Source organism: Mytilus californianus, unplaced genomic scaffold (genome assembly GCF_021869535.1).
Source record: "Mytilus californianus isolate M0D057914Y unplaced genomic scaffold, xbMytCali1.0.p SCAF_12, whole genome shotgun sequence".
NCBI lineage: Eukaryota > Metazoa > Mollusca > Bivalvia > Mytilida > Mytilidae > Mytilus > Mytilus californianus.
The window spans coordinates 44,057,787-44,076,107 of record NW_026262604.1 but is presented as its reverse complement, the minus strand read 5'-3'; the positions used below and the strand labels follow the sequence as shown (position 1 = coordinate 44,076,107).

The 18,321-nt window shown below is 32.4% G+C and overlaps 1 protein-coding gene across 2 annotated transcripts in view; it reads left to right on the top strand.

The window, feature by feature from the left end:
• The window catches only part of LOC127721867 (uncharacterized), a 58,374-nt gene that overhangs the window by 23,656 nt on the left and 16,397 nt on the right, over positions 1 to 18,321 (top strand). For both annotated transcript variants that reach the window (XM_052228675.1, XM_052228676.1), the window contains exons 5-6: positions 308 to 877; positions 11,121 to 11,290. In XM_052228675.1, coding sequence (XP_052084635.1) covers positions 308 to 877; positions 11,121 to 11,290 — 740 coding nt within the window. The remainder of the gene's footprint in view (positions 1 to 307; positions 878 to 11,120; positions 11,291 to 18,321) is intronic.

The window sequence follows — 18,321 nt, the reverse complement described above, 5'->3', positions numbered from 1 at the left end:
GGAAATTAGGACTTACAACTATAGCTATTTGTCCACCATCACTGGACCTCACAGATGTTCCCATAAAATGTTTACTTCACAAGAGAAAATGTTTGTCACCACAAAAGAGTGATAGTTGTATGATGTCAATAATACAAGGGACGCATATTCTCAGGTCAAGTATCACAGATTTTTAAATAGGGATAAGGTCTATTTAGACTATGATGACCGTTACTTTATCTACATGGTGTCTATGAGAAATCTTATGATATATGTATTGACCAATGAATCTGATATGTATATCTAAGTATACAATTATTTGTTTCAGATAAAGCAGCTACAAGCACAGAAAGTGAAATGAAAGAAACCACTTCTCTGAGTTTAGATATGTCTGGTTCCAGATCAAGTAAGAAAAATATACAAGGAACCAGCCTAGACAATGCATCTGTTACCAGCACTAAATCCTCTGTTGACAACTCTATTCAGAATAGTGAAGGGAACCAGTCTCAAGGCCAACGTGATGAGGAAACAGATGAAAATGTTGAAAAATGTCATGAATCAGAAAAAGAAGATGAAATAGATAGATGTGACAATACTGAGATTAAAACAGGATTGAATGATAGTGCCAGTGAAAAAGATGCAGACTCAGTACTTCAGATGATTGACACTCCAGGCGATCTAAATGTAAACCATGTGACTCTGGACCAAGATTCCAAAGACAAGCCAGCACAGGACCAAGATGGATTTGATATGGATGCGGAGTGTTATCTAGAAATACATGTAGATGAAAATGACCAAGAAAATTTTCTCAAAGATGTTGATGGGAAATCCGATTTAAGGAAGAAAATGACGAACATCCTTCCTGATCAACTGTCAGATGTATCTAGTGAAGAACTTGGTAAGAGCTATTATAGTTAAAAATAATTTGTAGGTTGGAAAGAGATTTAAGGATGTTGGCTGCTCAGTTTCAAAATACCAAGCTTTTTAAAAGATTATTATAAAGTGATAGTTTATAAGTGAAGGAACTTAAAAAACAGAAAAAGATGAAAGGAGCATATCCTTGTTTTCGACTGTAAAATATTTTGCAGTGAATCCCATTTCTTCCATTTCCACCGCAATATAAACAAAAACTATTCCTAAACGGAAAACTTCTTGTTTAATCAAAGCGGGAAAATTAAAGAGAGAATTTCCCATAACCAGTAAGTTCATTTTAATAACCCAAATCCAGTCGGACAAGTATGTTTTCAATGCCAAGTCACGATTTGACATATACCCCCTTCTCTAAGCACATGTTCTTATCCCTCTTTTAAATCTTCTACAATTATTTCATTATTGTTTAGTGTTTTCTTCTAAACTGTTCAATCTGCATCGCTAAAGGGATGCATTCCAGTTGTCCAGGGAGTCATTACAAGCCCGTATTAGAAGATAACTTGTCCACAAATCGCTATTTACAAAATCTTCAATGAAAAAACAAAATGCAAAATCTTGTAAATAAATATCAAAATATCTAGTTTGATATCCAATCTTCAAATAAAAAAGTAATTGAATAATATTTTTGATCAACACTATTAGAGGATGGCTTGGATTTGGAGTAGCATTTAAGATTCATAGAAATAGCCATATTGTCAAAATGTCAACAGGTCAAAACGAAGTTGAAATTGAAGGGAGACAATTTTGGTAGGAAATTTACTAAAATCAGTATTGTCAAATCTTATGATATATTTCTGGTGGCAATAATTTAAATATTACAAAGTTGGGCCCAAAAATTTCAACTGGGCCCCTGAGAAAAATATTTTAGGGGCCCAGCTGGCCCCTGGAGGAAAACAGTTAAGTTTAGTCCCTGAAATAAACAATAATTAACACTACAGGAGTAATACCACCATTGTTTTTCCCCTTTTAGTCTTTGTTAAATTGCAATTTCCAAAAAATTGTGCTGAATTTAAAGAAACACTTGGCATGAGTAAAGTTTTATCCTGTCCAGTACTGTGGTGAAAATTTCATATAACATTTCATTGCATATAAGATAATAACCATCACCAGAAAGTGAACCAATCAACTTTTCACACGTTATTTTCCTGTTAACAAGCTTTAGTAACCATGTCATCTCAATTTTTAAAAATCTTTTATAGAAACACCAAATAAAAAAAGTGTGCTTTTAAACAGCCAAGTTATATGTTTATGACTCAGAATTTTTTTTCTGCAATAAAATGCAGGGTTAATTTCTTACAACTGTCAAATTCAAGAGAATATTTGTTCGACCCTTTTTCTTTTGAAACCGGATTGATGTACTAAGATTTGGTGTTATTACACCTACATCAGCTGAATAAAATATAATGGTATGGTTCAATAAATTTTATATTGAAGTTTATAAGACTTTCTACAAATTTATGAAGTATATCCAAACAAAGCTATAAACATTGTTCATTGCCTATTGGAAAAAAAACAGTAACCTGGTAGATTAATGTGACCCACCATGACATTACCAGGCTTATGAAGGTTTAATGTCATTGTTAACTATGAACATTACATCAAATATTGTTTAAAAAGAAGTTTGTTCCTATATTGAATTTTAAGTCTGAATGAGCTTTAAATATGAAATATAATTTAAAGCTTTAAGCTAAATCTTAGGAGCTAATCATAAACGGCAACATGAAGTTCTGTAAATTATTTACTTCTAAACATTTTTGTCTCAAAATCATGATAATTTTAGTAAGATACCTTTTTCTTCTGTATTCTTTTTATTGGTATATTGTTCATCACATTTTCTAATGAATATTTATTAAATATCAATTAATAATGCTATACTTCTTATTTATTGTCAAATTTGTTTCTCAGATTAATATCTTCCTTGCTTATGTTTAACGATTGAATATTTATCAATTATGGACTTTTTATGAGGTCAATACGCTATATATGGACCTGTTTAGATTATATTGACTGAGGACAAAGTCCAAGGTTCAATTATAATCTAACTGATCCATATATAATGTATTGACTGAGTGAAAGTCCTTAATTAATATATTACATATGTAAACAGACTGTAATGTTTTTTTGCCTGCCGCTAGGCAAAGGGGGCATTAAGTGTTACCCTTGACCATCTGTCCTTTAATCTGTCCCAGGGTCCGACACTTACGGTTGTCCGATTGCCTGGGGCAAGTTAATGCCTTATTCGGACAAGTAAAAACATCATCTTGGTTGTCAGATCGGGCAAGTGAAAAAAAAACTGTTATATGATTAAAATTTCACAAAATCAGTAGTGTCTGTTGTTTTGTCCATAGATTACTCAATGATAACACCGCACGGTCGAGTAAAGTGGTCTTAACCCCCCTTCAATGCGTATATTTCGTCATTTATTCGCACTGAATTCCCCATTTTACCAAAAATAGATCATGTTTAAAAATATTGGCCAATCAAGGGGCCGCGGCTTTGCTTCGTCATTATTGTTATCAATCGGGACACCACTCTGGCGTTTCCGACGCACGTGTTATTCCCACCAATCAATGGAAAGGGGAGGTCTATTTTTCGTTGTTCTAACTTTAGAATTTGACATCGGATGTGTATTTCCCTAAGATCATGAAGATGGAAAACATAAAAGCTTGAAAGAGAAAATGAAATTAAACTTTAACAAATTTGTCAGTTGTTGTCAGTTTATTAAGAAGGGTTTTTTGAAATGGCATTTCTTAGATAAATTATTATGAAATAAGTATCTCTATGTAAATGATCCAATTCCCGTATATTCCTTGATCTTTTCCCTCCCTCCTTGGCTCATATATGCCTCATAGTATCTCAGTGGTCAAGTCTAGTTGCTGCCATCATGGCACAACAATCAACCCTGGCATGTAAAAGTTTGGGCATGTAGATATCACTTTCGGACAAGTAAAAGTAATAGGGCACTATAAGTTAATGTCGAACCCTGTGTCCTTCCTTCTGTCTTTCCATCCGTCCTTCCGTCCGTCCCAAAAGTATTTTCATATATTATAAGCAAGCTTCAGCAGGGGCATTTGGGTCCTCAGACTCATTCTTCTTTTATTTTCCATGTATTTTACATTATATTTTTCAAGATTTTTAATATTGGCCATCAATATATATATGTAAATAGAAACATAGCATTTTTTCAAGATTTAAATATTGACCGTCAATATATATATATTAATAGAAATATAGCATTTTTCAAGATATTTAATATTGACCGTCAATATATATTTAAGGAGGCTCGAGGGTACAAAAATTTCAGCAAAAATTTAAACATTTTTTTTTTCATTACAAATTTTAATTATTACTTTATTAGTTGTTACTCTATCATATGGTACAAAAATCAACCAAAAAAATCAATTTTTTTTGGCCCAAGATGACTTTTAAAATGTATATGTCATTGAAAAAGCTCCAAATTATCTCCCTTTGGTGCAAAAATGCCATTTTTTTGCATTAAAATTGAAATATCTTATTTAACTCATCGGTGACCTATATTTTTTTATTATTTTTTTCAAATAAGCTGTACTCAAACTAAACTATTGTAAAATTGAAGCGATTTCTGTAATTAAGTTCTTTTTTTATTTCGATATTACCTCTATTTCTCCTATTAGTTTAACAGAAAAAAGTACCTGTACAAAAATGTATGCTTCTTTCAAAGACAGATTGTGAGCTTAAATAAACGGTGACCCCATTTTTTTATTTTATTTTTCTATTAAGTATATGATAAAGTTCATTTATAGGAAAATATAGCGAAATCCTATTTTAAAAAAAAATAAAGTTTTATACCCGCGAGCCCCCTTAAATAGAAACAAAGCGTCAATATGCTTAAAAAATAATAGCCAATGAAAAAAGAAGAATGCTACACCAAATGTAATGTATTACAATATTCATGTGATTCCTGTTGTTGGTCTTTATAAGAGGGTCTGGATGTGGGTTAACAGAATAGAGAATAATGGGCAAAAAATATAAAGAACAAAGAAAAATGGATAACAAAATAAAGAATAGGGAATAACAGGGTGCTAAAATATAAAGAACAAAGAAAAATGGACCAAAAATATAAAGAGTAGAGAAAAATGGACCAAAAATATAAAGAGTAGAGAATAATGATAGGTCAAAGTACGGTCTTCAACACGGAGCCTTGGCTCACACCGAACTGCAAGCTATAAAGGGCCCCAAAATGACTAGTGTAAACCATTCAAACAGGAAAACCAACGGTCTAATCTATATAAAAAAGGAGAAAAGAGAAAAACCTATGAACCACTGTCACCAACAAAAGACATTTAAATAAAAACAAATAAACATGATATCACTGACTGATGCATTTACTATGTGTATTGGTCCGTTTTGTTTCAACCATTATATGATTATGAAAGGTTGTTGTAAATGTTAAAAAAAATTTCGACAATAAAACCTCACAATGATACTTTACACTCAATTTATTGACTATATAATGTTTGTGTAACATAGTAACAGTCTTCATAAATTGATAGAAATCGACCTTATGCAAATGAATATCAATATATTTGTTACCCTATATTGGTTTGAAAACGGAAAGTCTGTAACTGTAAGAAAATTGAGATATTGTAAGAACCCTACAAAACAGACCAAAATTTATCTTTTATTTCGTATTTGAATGGTCCAAAATCAATCAAAGTCTTAAACATGTATGTGTATACGTGGACTTGAATAAGGTCGATTTCTATCCGACACAGCTCAATTGATAAACAAGTTTTCAATGTATTTAAAATTCAAAATTGTCCTGCTCTATAGAGTTTTTTTTCTTTCTGCAGATAACAGTATGTATAACACTGTATTCAACTAAGAAAGCAAATGATACTCTGATGGAGTTAGAATAGCAATTTTTGTTGACCCTGCAACATTTTTGTCACGAAAGAGAGACATAGCAATCATAGATTTTGTTGTCAGCATCATCAACTTTTAGGTTTAGTCTGGTTCAAGTTTTTTTTTAGACATCAATAGTTTTGTCAAACTTTCATGGAATTATATGAAATTTGGACAATAGCTTGTTTATGACCAAACAACAGTATCTAGAGCAAAATTTTCATTTTTCATAATTTTACTGATAAATGGATTTTTATGAAATTTGGACAGAAGCACTTTTTAGCTTACCTTTCTAAAGGAAATGTGAGCTTTTGCCATCACTTGGCGTCCGTCGACGTCCGTTGTTGTCGTCTGGTGTAAACTTTTTCAAACATTTTCTCTGAAGAAACTACTAAACCAATTCCAACCAAACTTAAGCTGAATGATCATTAGGGTATCTAGAATAAAGTTAGTGTTTTAATTATTTGTTTCGTCAAAAAACATGGCCACCATGGCTAAAAATAGAACATAGGGGTAAAATGCAGTTTTTGGCTTATATCTCAAAAACTAAAGCATTTAGAGCAAATCTGACATGGTCACAAATGTTCATTAGGTCAAGTTCTATCAGCCCTGAAATTTTCATTGTTGGGTTGCTGCCACTAAATTGGTAATTTTAAGGAAATTTTGCAGTTTTTGGTTATTATCTTGAATATTATTATGGATAAAGATTAAACTGTAAACAGCAAAAATGTTAAGCAAAGTATGATCTACGAATAAGTTTTAATGACCAAATTGTCAATTGACCCCTTAAGGAGTTATTGCCCTTTAATGATTGCTACATTTCAATTACTTTGTCAAATCCTCATAGAATTTTATGAATCTTTGTTAGAAGCTTTTTTATGATTAGAAGATGAATACTGAAGCAATCTTTTGAAAAACTTTTTTTTTCATTTTCAGTATTTTTCATAAACTTAGTTTTTTACAGTTAACATTTATAAACCTTCATGTATTGTTATGATACTTGTACAGAAGTGAATATTCAAGATTAAGAAATAGCATCTATAGAAAAAGTTTGCATTTTTTTTTACTTCTGTATTTTACTGATAAATGTACTTACTTTTTACTGTCAACATTACACTTTTCTGACAGCAGCAATCACAGGCGAGACACAGAAATCTGCAGAACCCTTTACGAATTTTTAATTAATTAACATACTTTTGATTATACTTTTTCTTTCAATATAAACATTTAAGATAAATTTAAGTGAACTTGAACATATGTGTGTTTATTCAATATTTAGTATCTGTTACTTAATTTATTCAAATTAGGGATTAAAGATGTCAGCATAGAACAGTGGTACAGTTTATAAATGATAACCATCCTTGAAAAATTTATTTTTTTATCAAATCAATAAATTGAAGTCATCTGTGACAACCTAAGCATTTGTCTTAAACTTCAGTTCTGTGGCTTTGTGTGATAATTTTAATTTTAAGTTTTTTTTTTGTCATTGGACATATCTGATGTATATGTTTATGGAGGGAAATTGAACACTGAAACTAAGATATGGATTGGAGATCATTTTCAGGGAAATTAAAATATGTTTTCAAACAAAAGAATAAGCAGTGGTGTATTTCTTATAAACTCTCAAGTAAGTCTTTTTTTTAATGACTAATATGGTACATTGCATTACAAATAAATAAAGTCTATACAGTAACATTAGAGATCAAAAACTATCAAAAAAATATGAGCAATTGCATTTTGCAGATATCAGAAAAGGCCTAGGGGAAAATCGTCTAATTGCGGACAGCGCTGATATGCGGACGGAAAAAGAATATCTCAATTTTCAATAAAATTATAAAAATTGAAATAAAATAGATATAAAATATAAGGTGTTTTGTTTACTATTGAAACTCTATTTTTTTGCAATAAGGATATCATGTTTATTACTTACGATTTACTTTCATATCATATGTGATTGAAAGTGCATGCTATAAATAGATTATGTCAACAAGTTTGAAAACTGGGAAATTTCGAAAAGGTCCAAAATCAGCGTGTCACATTCAATACACAGTTATTCATGTTAGAATGGTAATTTATGTGTTGAAAAGCAATAGGCATTGCGTATGTTATGCAAGGCAACATTTCTTTTAATTATGTTTACTGATTTATCTAAATTTTGATTTCAAAATAGGAAAATGCAAGTCTCCACATTTTCACCACGGAAAATAATATGATAGCCGAAATGGGGACACAAGATATTTTGAACAACTAACACGTGCAGAGGTACATATGTCAACACCATGATGTGGGAAAAGCAAAACTCTCTTAGAATCTAGTACGATACATTTATATCAATAAAATGTTGATTTGGGTTTATAATGTTGTTTTGCTTTCATTTTGCATATTACGAGCATAATGCGTTTACAAGTCTGATTTTCACTCCAGTAGGCAACTTGCACACATCTTCTTTAGGTCAAAAACTGAAAACGTCAACCCCGGGATGTCAAGTCAATTTATTTCTCTTTCTTTACAGAATGTCTACATGTTTAGGACTTTTTGCAAGAGCAAATGGAATGAAATAAAATGTACTGAAAACGATCACCCGAATGAAATTGCAACAATGTCTCATAGACGAGTTGCTATTTGACAACGATGTTATTGGCTATTTATTTATGAAATTGATATGTTTATCAAAATATGAATATGTATCAACACTACTATGCGAAATTATTGAAAGTGATAAGGAAAATGAATTCAGCAGCATTGTGTTTATTGCTAGAAAATCATGAAAATCAGGTAGAAGAGGTAAAGAGTTGGAAATTCTTAGTATCTTACTGGGGAAGAGGCAGATGCACTTATTGATATCACGGATGTTCTTTTAAAAGAAAAGTTTAATAAAAATTTTCAAAACATGATAGAAATAAAGTAACCAATACATCGGTTTTAAAGACCTCTTTAGACTTTCTGGGAGCATCCAACAGTAATTAATTTGTGCATCCAGTTGTCTGTCTGTCAGTCCGTCCGTCTGTTTCAAATCAAAAAACAAATGAGGGCCCTCATGGGGAGGTACCATTTATCGCATAATCACCAAATTTTTGCCAATATAATCACATAATCATTAAATATTTGCTTTGGTTATCAAAAACTAATTTTCTTTAGTGATAAAATAATCATAAACTTGAAGCTTGGTAGTCATCATATAACAATTTAAATGTAAAATATTAAATAACAAAAAAAGCTTCAAAATCTGGGTCTTCTCTGGCAAATGTTGCTCGTTTACTTCTTCTATGATTTTTTGAGTAATTTCTTCCTCGTCATCATCCATCTCCTCGGGTGAATCAGTATCACCTGCATCTTCCATATTTGGTTCGGTAATTTTCTCATGTGAATGACATATGCCTCACGTTTTTTTTACCTGCATGGACGAATGAATGTTAGTAAGTAATCATCCTTTGCATCTATCGTTAACCTGTTGTGTTTTAGACATTTCATCTAAGGCACAGAACTAGGTATGCATGTTCTGCATACGTTGGTATCCTCAGTGTCGCCAGTAGGATAAAATCCAATGCCATTATTGGTCAGAGAATGGCTATTATATAGAAAAAGTATATATTTGATGAAATGTAATGAACACCAATAGCGTATCATCATGAGTGACCACAATCTCCACCACTACGTCTTTATTATGGCCTGCTGACTTTCGGCGGATGCACTTTTATAGTGATCACTCTGTCTGTCTATTCATCCGTCCATCTACACTTTCTATGTCGTAGGATAACTCAAGTTTGCTCTGTCAGATTTTAAAAGAAATTTTTGCACAACATTAAGTACCATTAGGGGAAGCTCCCTTTCATTTTTTTTTACTTTTCATCTGTGAGATATTGGACTTAGGCCAGCAGGACCCTTCATTGAGGAGTGACACGGGTCAGTATTCATAATACATGTACTGACTTTTTCCATAATTCCCTGAAATTTTTAGTCTCCATTTTTTACCTATTCTCATATTTTTTTTCAGACATTCCAATTTACAAAGTTTTGCATGTTCCCTCACACCTTGCGTTTTCCAATCTTTGATTTCCCAACTCTTAAAATAAAGCCTTTTGACTCATTCCATATCAGAAATGCAAAATTTAAAAATCTCGCCTCGAGGTGTCTTATGCTCTAGGACTATGGATTTTTTTGTGATTAGGACATTAAAACACATTGCAATGAATGCCATACGATTTGAAATTGAAAGGTATCACAACTATATCACGTATATATGTATGCATGTATCTTGGAAGAGAATGTCATGATGGAAGTTGTTAGTACAAAAAAGTTTCTGCATCTTATATCATTTAATAATTGGCATGGCCGAAGATATTTACTGAACTTTTTTAATCTTATTTTTTTCTCATCTTTCCACATGTATTACCAGTTCATGTGAGAAAACCATTCTCATGCACCGAAAGAGTATTCATGCGTTTTGAATAGCAAAAACTGTTTGAAAATAAGTGTCTGCAATTTGACGACAAGGTGTCCGTATTTTAACTCCCCCTGTCTGCATTGACATGACTCAGCAGTTCCGCGGGTTTTGAGATTTTCCAATCTACCAATCAAGAGAGGAGACATAAAAACGCGGGAAATAGTCCATTTGATACCCCTCTATCCTCTCCTGTCAAATGCAACCACCAGTATGTCCGCAATTGGCCTCGACGGTATCCAAACTTCCGGATTTGAAAAAGTGTCTGCAATTAGGCGAATTTCCCCTATATAATTTTTTGTTCCCCTTTTTAATAGAAAGTTTTTAACAGCTTCAAACTTAATCAGAATTTCCAAAAAACTCTTTGCAAAATTACACAAACAATTCAGTTTCATAATACATGTACTGACTTTTTCCATAATTCCTCTTAAATAATTATTTAAATTAGGAAATCATTAGATAAAGAGAATTTTAATTAACAAGAAGGAAGGAAATGATTAGTCATTATAGTCAGTGGCTGATTAAAGGTGGGGGAGGGGGTACAGGTTGTAGGGCATACCCTTTTGATTTTTTATTGAAAACAGCTTGACAAAATTTACTTGATTACAAAATGTACAGATTCTTCAAAGGAATTAATATAGTTGTCAACTTTCACAATAGAATTGCAAAGTCCGTCTGTCTCTCCCATAAAATTTGCATCACATTTCTTGGGAACTACACTTCAGAGCTTCCTGAAATTTAGTATATACATGTATATAGCTGAAGGTTTACTGTGTAATGAAATTTTCACATCAATTGCTCATCAACTTCCTGTTTACCAAATATTTATAGCGGGATTATCATCAGTTGATGTTACTTATACATGTATTTGTTGTTTTATTTTTAGACTATGAGGATTCACCACAGTATGAAGCAGAACCTGTATCTACAGAAGAATCAGATACAGATTTATCACCTTCATATGAAAAGAAGTCAGCAAAGGGACATAAGCAAGCAGAAGAGAAAAGTTCTAAGAGGGGAACTTCTCAAAAGAAAGAAAATAATCCTAAAAAAACAGTAAGCATTGATTCACAGCAATATACTTCACAGTGTTATACTCTGTAGTTAGTGAAAACAAAAACGTAGTTTGTGAAAATGAACATGTAATAGATAATTACAGGCCAGTTTTATCTGAAAATGGAATTGACTTTGCCATAAAAGCATTAAAGGATGGGAGAAATAAACAATTTGCTGATCAGGTATCCTGCACGATTAGTGGGATAATATATTTATTTTTATGCCTCCGCCATAGCGTAGCGTAAATTTAAAATGTTATGAAACTTATACAAAATGCTTATTACCACAAAACACAGATCAAGTTTGAATTTTGGTGTCTTCACTCTAACCGTTCTAGAGTTATGCCCCTTTATAAGTGGAAAAATTGCAAAATTTTTAGTTTCCTTCCTCTAACTTAAGTTTGCCTCAACCAAATTTTATGAAACATATACACAATGCTTATTTCCACAAAATAAAGATCAAGTTTGAATTTAGGTGGGGTCACTTTAACTATTCTTGAGTTATGCCCCTTTATAAATGGAAAAAAATGCAAAATTTTTAGTTTCCTTTCTCTAACTTAAGTTAAACCTATACACAATACTTATTACCTTAAAACTCAGATCAAGTACAAATTTGGGTAGCTTCACTTTTATCGTTCTTGAGTTATGTCCCTGTATAATGTTGTATGCAAACGGAGGCATCATCTGTGTCCATGGGGAGACATTCTCCATTTATTGATTTGAATTTACCCCAGCTTTTGTATGATCGTACGTACCACGCGAGTGGTGTATACATGCTTGTTGAAAAGATTCAGTACATTTGGTGGAAGTTTCATATTGAAGTATTTTTTATGGCCAATTGATATTTTTCTATGAAAATTCAAATTTATTGAAGTACATATCAGTTTTTGTGAAAAGCGTTCAAAGGGACGCAAGTCAATATCTGCAAAGGAGAAAAATACATAACAAAAATATCATGTTTTTGATTAATTAAAAAGAAATAATTTGTAAATACTAAAACTAGCAGAAATGAGTACAAATTATAAAACAAAAATGATAATAATTTAAAGAATTGTCTATAACAATCTGAAACAAATAACTGTCCTTGGTTCATTTTCTTTATATGAATGCTTCTGTTTAAAAGTTGCATATGGGTGTGTTAACCTTAGTGCATTTTATAGATGTCACAAAGGAGTAGGCCTGGTAAGACCCCTTTTTGGCCCCAAAATATAGCATTTCAAAAATTTGTTTAAAATGTAACTTTTAGCTATTAACTGAAAAAAGAATACTTAAGTTACATAAGTATTGGCTGTTTTTGACATTACACTGCACATGCATAAGGTACTAGCATCATTAATTCATGCAAAATTATTGAAATCTTTACAATTTTATAATTTGTGCTAATTTTTAGGCTGTTTTTGTCTAAAATGGAAGTAGCCGCAGTTGTGTTCAGTCTTGATATTAAATATATGTTGTATTTAATAATGATACATAACATATATAAGGTTGAGACTGAACACGAATGTGGCCACTTCAAATTTAGGCAAAAACCATCTGAAAAGTGACGTTTTGTGGCATATTTGATAGATTTTTCATATTAAAGTTTGAATTTAGGCATCTTTAGTGACCAAATCAGTTCAAATCTTTTACATAAACTAACTGAATCAACTGAAGAAGACACTGTAGTGTTTAAAAAATGTCAAAAATCTTCCATCAGATGTACTTCCAAATTTAGGCCACAATAAGCCCTTAGCGAACCTTCTCCTTTTCCAAAAGAATGTGAGAAGATATATATACCAAGGGGCAATCAGAAATCACAAGTCCAATAAAAACAAACAGAAAAAGGGTGAAGGTTTGGTACCATTAAAACGTTTAAACCCGCTGTATTTGTTTGCACCTGTCCTAAGTCTGGAATCTGATGTTCAGCAGGGGTTAAACAATTTTGTTACAGCTAACTAGCTCAGGACTTATTGGCAGCAGGATTTTACTAGCCCTGTTGGAAGAACTGCTAGTCCATCAAAACTGACCTGCTAGCCCGAGTATGCCTTAAAATCAGAGTTTGCTGCATAATACAAAGTGGGTGTCCCTTGTTTTGAAGGCGGCATTATACACTGTATTTAATAATTTTTGTTGATCTGCTATTTATTCTGTTGGTGCTAAACCTAACATAGTTGTTCCCACATACAAAGCAGACTTTTTATTGGCATGCTTGGAGAAATAATCATAACGGCAATATTCACAGAGCATCGTCTCTGTTTTTCATCAGCAACAGCCGACCTTGCCCAGGGGAATCATTCTGTCCTGGACACTTTTAATTTTTTCCCCCGCTTTTCCTGGTCGTATTTGTCATTTTTAGGGGAAGAATTTTTAGCTTCGTTACCCCCTTCATCTACCGTTTTTCGTTTTGAAACTGACGAAGTTCCTGGGGTGCCAGTACTAAAATATTTAGAAATATTTTGTTGCATGCTTTCGTGCTCAACAGCTGTCCGCAAAAAAACAGGTCAATACCTATCAATATATCATACCCCCCTCCAGTACCGTTAATTGAAAATCTCGGCATAAGCAATGTACAATACCCCAGGCCATGGTATGAGAAATCGATATTTAAAGTATGAGAATTAAGATCAATACATGATACCGGGCCACCCAGAGTTATTTGTTCTGTTTTTATAATATGTACAACAGGACCTGTACAAACCAGTTCAAATTCTTGGAATCCCGGATGACGTAATTGAATCTGATTGGCTAAGATAGAATAGTGATGAAGGGATTTTCCACTTTCTATTTTGGAAACGTCAATAATTTTTTGTTGCTAGTCCGTCGGGCATATTGGGTTACAAATTTTGATTGCCTGAGGCGTAATTCTCTAGTCCCGGGCGTCGGGCTAGTGGATTTTTTAACCCCTGGTTCAGTAGTTGTCGTTTGTTGATGTGGTTCATAAGTGTTTCTCTTTTCTCGTTTTTTATATAGATTAGACCGTTCGTTTTTAGTTTGAATGGTTTTACACTAGTAATTTTTGGGGCCCTTTATAGCTTACTGTTTGGTGTGAGCCAAGGCTCCGTGTTGAAGACCGTACTGTGACCTATAATGGTTTACTTTTATAAATTTTGACTTGGATGGAGAGTTGTCTCATTGGCACTCATACCACATCTTCTTATATCTATAAACACCATGGCCAATAGCAAAAACAACAAAAAGACAAACAACATGAACAAAACACTATGCAGAAAGCTAAATACAGTTTGAGTTTTTCTCATTGTTGATGGTCTTTGGTTGCCTATAATTGCTTACTTCCACTTTATTTGAACTTTGGTGGATTGTTGAGGGTCCTAATGGGGGTACCTTCATGACGGGTAACGGTAAAAAATCTTGCCAAATGACGTTAACGGTAATTTTTGGTGCATAACAATAAAATGTATACGTTCTTTAAAATGATAAAAAAAATCAATTGATTTTGACGAATCACGTTAAATGTTTTCCAAAAATAAAGTTCACGGATAATTATTTGAGACCCCTGGCTAATTCCAATAAGGATATTTTGACGAATCACGAAAAAACTTTAACCAATTTGACGCTAATGGTAGCCAAAAATGACTGTTTGATGCTGACCGTAAAGGGCATTCCTACCCTCATAGTTGTCTCATTGGCAATCATACCACATGGCCCAAGACCACAATTAATGATCCCGCTTTTCGTTGTCCACGAAATATAGTTCCTTTTAATTAGAGTGTTTTTTTTCTTAATTTTTTTTCTTTCCCTTCCTCACTCATTTCTTAGTTTTTTTTGGGTGGAAATAAAAGAAGAAAGGTGAAATAATCTTTTGGATGTTGTATTTTAACTGATTTTGATATGGAAAGAGTGATTAGGCCAGGTGCAAAAAGGTGATATTTACAGTTTTCGGAACATCTCTTGACTTGTCCATAGGGGTATGGATGTGTGTTGGCTAAATTTGTAAGAGTCATTGGTTCAATCTTTCTGAATTTTGGATATATTTTTGGACTAGTACTATACATTATACACACAAAAGATTTGACAAAAATGCAAGGTGCAATTTTTTTAATGAAACAAAGCGTTATAAAGAACTAATAGGGGAATTTAATTGTGGTCTGTGGCCTAAGAGGTGAATTCAGGAAATATTGAATTTGTACTTTGACAACTTCCCTGAATGATCTATTGGTATTAATTTGTCAAACTACATGAGAATAAATGATTTCCACTTTTATTTGATAGAAATTTTGTAAAAAAGTGACATTTCAGCCTACATGCCCAAAATTGAACTTTTTCAGTTGTTTCAATATTTTTACAAAAGTAGCATGCTTACTTTCTCTCTGACAGATTTTTCTGGTTTTCTATTTGTGTTTGTGGTATCTAATGTAGATGTTTAACTCATTTTTGAACACTGAACACAAAAAAAAGTAGATAAAAACAGAATAAGAGTGCAAAATGTGCTGCTTTAATGGTCTTAGTCTAACGGTCAGTATGAAGCAAGTGAAAAATGAGGTTCTATGCACATACAAGTTGAATTCCTTTTAGCAGATTTCACTGAATCTGTATCAAAAGCACTTATTACTGGTTGTTTGACCTTGTCTGTTTCACAGACTACCTTTATTTTCTTTTGTTTGATAGCTAGTGGTTAAAATATTGGCCTTTTGAGGCTGAAATTTCATGCCGGTTTTAAAAAGTAAAGTAAATAACTTTGCATCAAATCATACTGTCTACATATATAATTGAAAGTGACAGTCATGTTACATCCAGGCTCCATGTTTTATCATATCTAAACAAAGATTTGACCAAAAAGAAGCATATCTCTATCTACCATATCATTTATATGCTTTTTAATATGCAAATGTGGGGAACGACCTAAATTGACAACCTGTTTTTTTAAGCTTGACATTGCTGAAGACCATTTTATTCACATGTGTTATGCTATTTGAAACTTATATTTCCATTAAAAGTACATTTATAACATGTAAAAGGTGTTTTTATAACTTAACAACTTCAGAAAATTGTGGTAAGTGAAAAATATTACATTTCATATAAGGCCTAGATTCATTTGAAAACCTCTATTTTTTGGCACAGGCTCATATAAAATTTACTTCTGGCCATTTTTTATAAGTCTGAAACATGAAGTATGCTATCTGTTGCTTTTAATAGGTGATAACTTATACATAGAAACATTAAAAAATGTAAGTTTTGATATATTTTGGTTTTTAGAAGCCCAAATTTGATAGTTGAAATTGTTCTAATTCAACGCCACAATTCAGCACCCAAAGTTCAGATATAAAAAATGCCACATTTTTTATAATTGGTATCATATGGCTTTGAAACTTTGTAAACTGTTTTATAATACACTAAGCTTAAATCATGCCAAGTTTTATTAGAATTGGTCAAGTTTTAGACCCCTAATAGGCCCAAGACCACAATTAATGATCCCACTTTTCGTTGTCCACGAATATAGTTCCTTTTAATTAGAGTGTATTTTTTCTTATTTTTTTTTCTTTCCCTTCCTCACTCATTTCTTAGTTTTTTTTTGGGTGGAAATAAATGAAGAAAGGTGAAATAATCTTTTGGATGTTGTATTTTAACTGATTTTGATATGGAAAGAGTGATTAGGCCAGGTGCAAAAAGGTGATATTTACAGTTTTCGGAACATCTCTTGACTTGTCCATAGGGGTATGGATGTGTATTGGCTAAATTTGTAAGAGTCATTGGTTCAATCTTTCTGAATTTTGGATATATTTTTGGACTAGTACTATACATTATACACACAAAAGATTTGACAAAAATGCAAGGTGCAATTTTTTTAATGAAACAAAGCGTTATAAAGAACTAATAGGGGAATTTAATTGTGGTCTGTGGCCACATCTCCTTATTTTTATAAAGATTTAGCAGCCTACACCACCAGAAACTGGGAGTGAACTCAGGTGATCCAGAAGTGTTATATGAAGAATTTATTTTTTTAGTCACATGATTGCCTTTATGCTAATCAGATTGGTTGGTCTTCTTTAAAACATACAAATTACAAGTGTTATACAATTATGCTCTGCCTACTGAGTGGGGGTATTATTTTCTGGTCCACGCATTCATCATTCATTTTCAGACCTACAAACTATCCAGATTTATGGGGGATATCTCCCATGGGAGGGGTTGACCTGATGAATTAAATCCTTTATTATATGAACTTAATACCTCAAAATAGTTATTTAAATGAGTTTAATGCATGCATTTATAATTTCGATTTTTAAAGAATGGCTAAAATGCAAGGTTAATTTTTGCAATTTTAGGAAATATTCATTCAGGTACTGTAAATGCAGAAATTATTGCGAGGTTTTTATTAATGCGAATAATGCGACCAGGTGAGTATCGCAATGATAAGAACTCGCATTTTGATAACTGAAACATAGATCTATATGCAGATGTTTGTGTAATCGCAATAATAAATGCACGCAATAATTTCTGAATTTACAGTATTTGTATCAGATAACAGAATTCGAGTTCTTATTATTGTGATACCCAACCAGTCACATTATTCCCATTAATAAAAACCTCGCAATAATTTCTGAATTTACAGTTCCAAATTACAATTTCTGCCCTGATTTCATGGTCAATAAACATAGAAATGTGATAGTGTAAAATTAGAACATTCTCAGGTTAAAGTTCTTGGTTAATGTAGTTTTGCAATGGTCACATCAACTTGCAATTTGGTACACATGTTCATCATGGTTTGAACAATCAAAATTATATGCCAAATAAAGGTTTTGACCCAATTTCACAGTTCATTGAACAGAGGAATATAGTTCAAGCCAGTGCTCTATGGACACAGATTTTTTGTTTGATTATTGAACATTATGTTTCTCGTTTCTCTTTTATTATATAGATTAGACCGTTGGTTTTCCTGTTTGAATTGTTTTACACTAGTCATTTTGAGGCCCTTTATAGCTTGCTGTTCGGTGTGAGTCAAGGCTCTGTGTTGAAGGCCGTACTTTGACCTATAATTGTTAACTTTTTATACATTGCGACTTGGATGGAGAGTTGTCTCATAGGCACTCATAC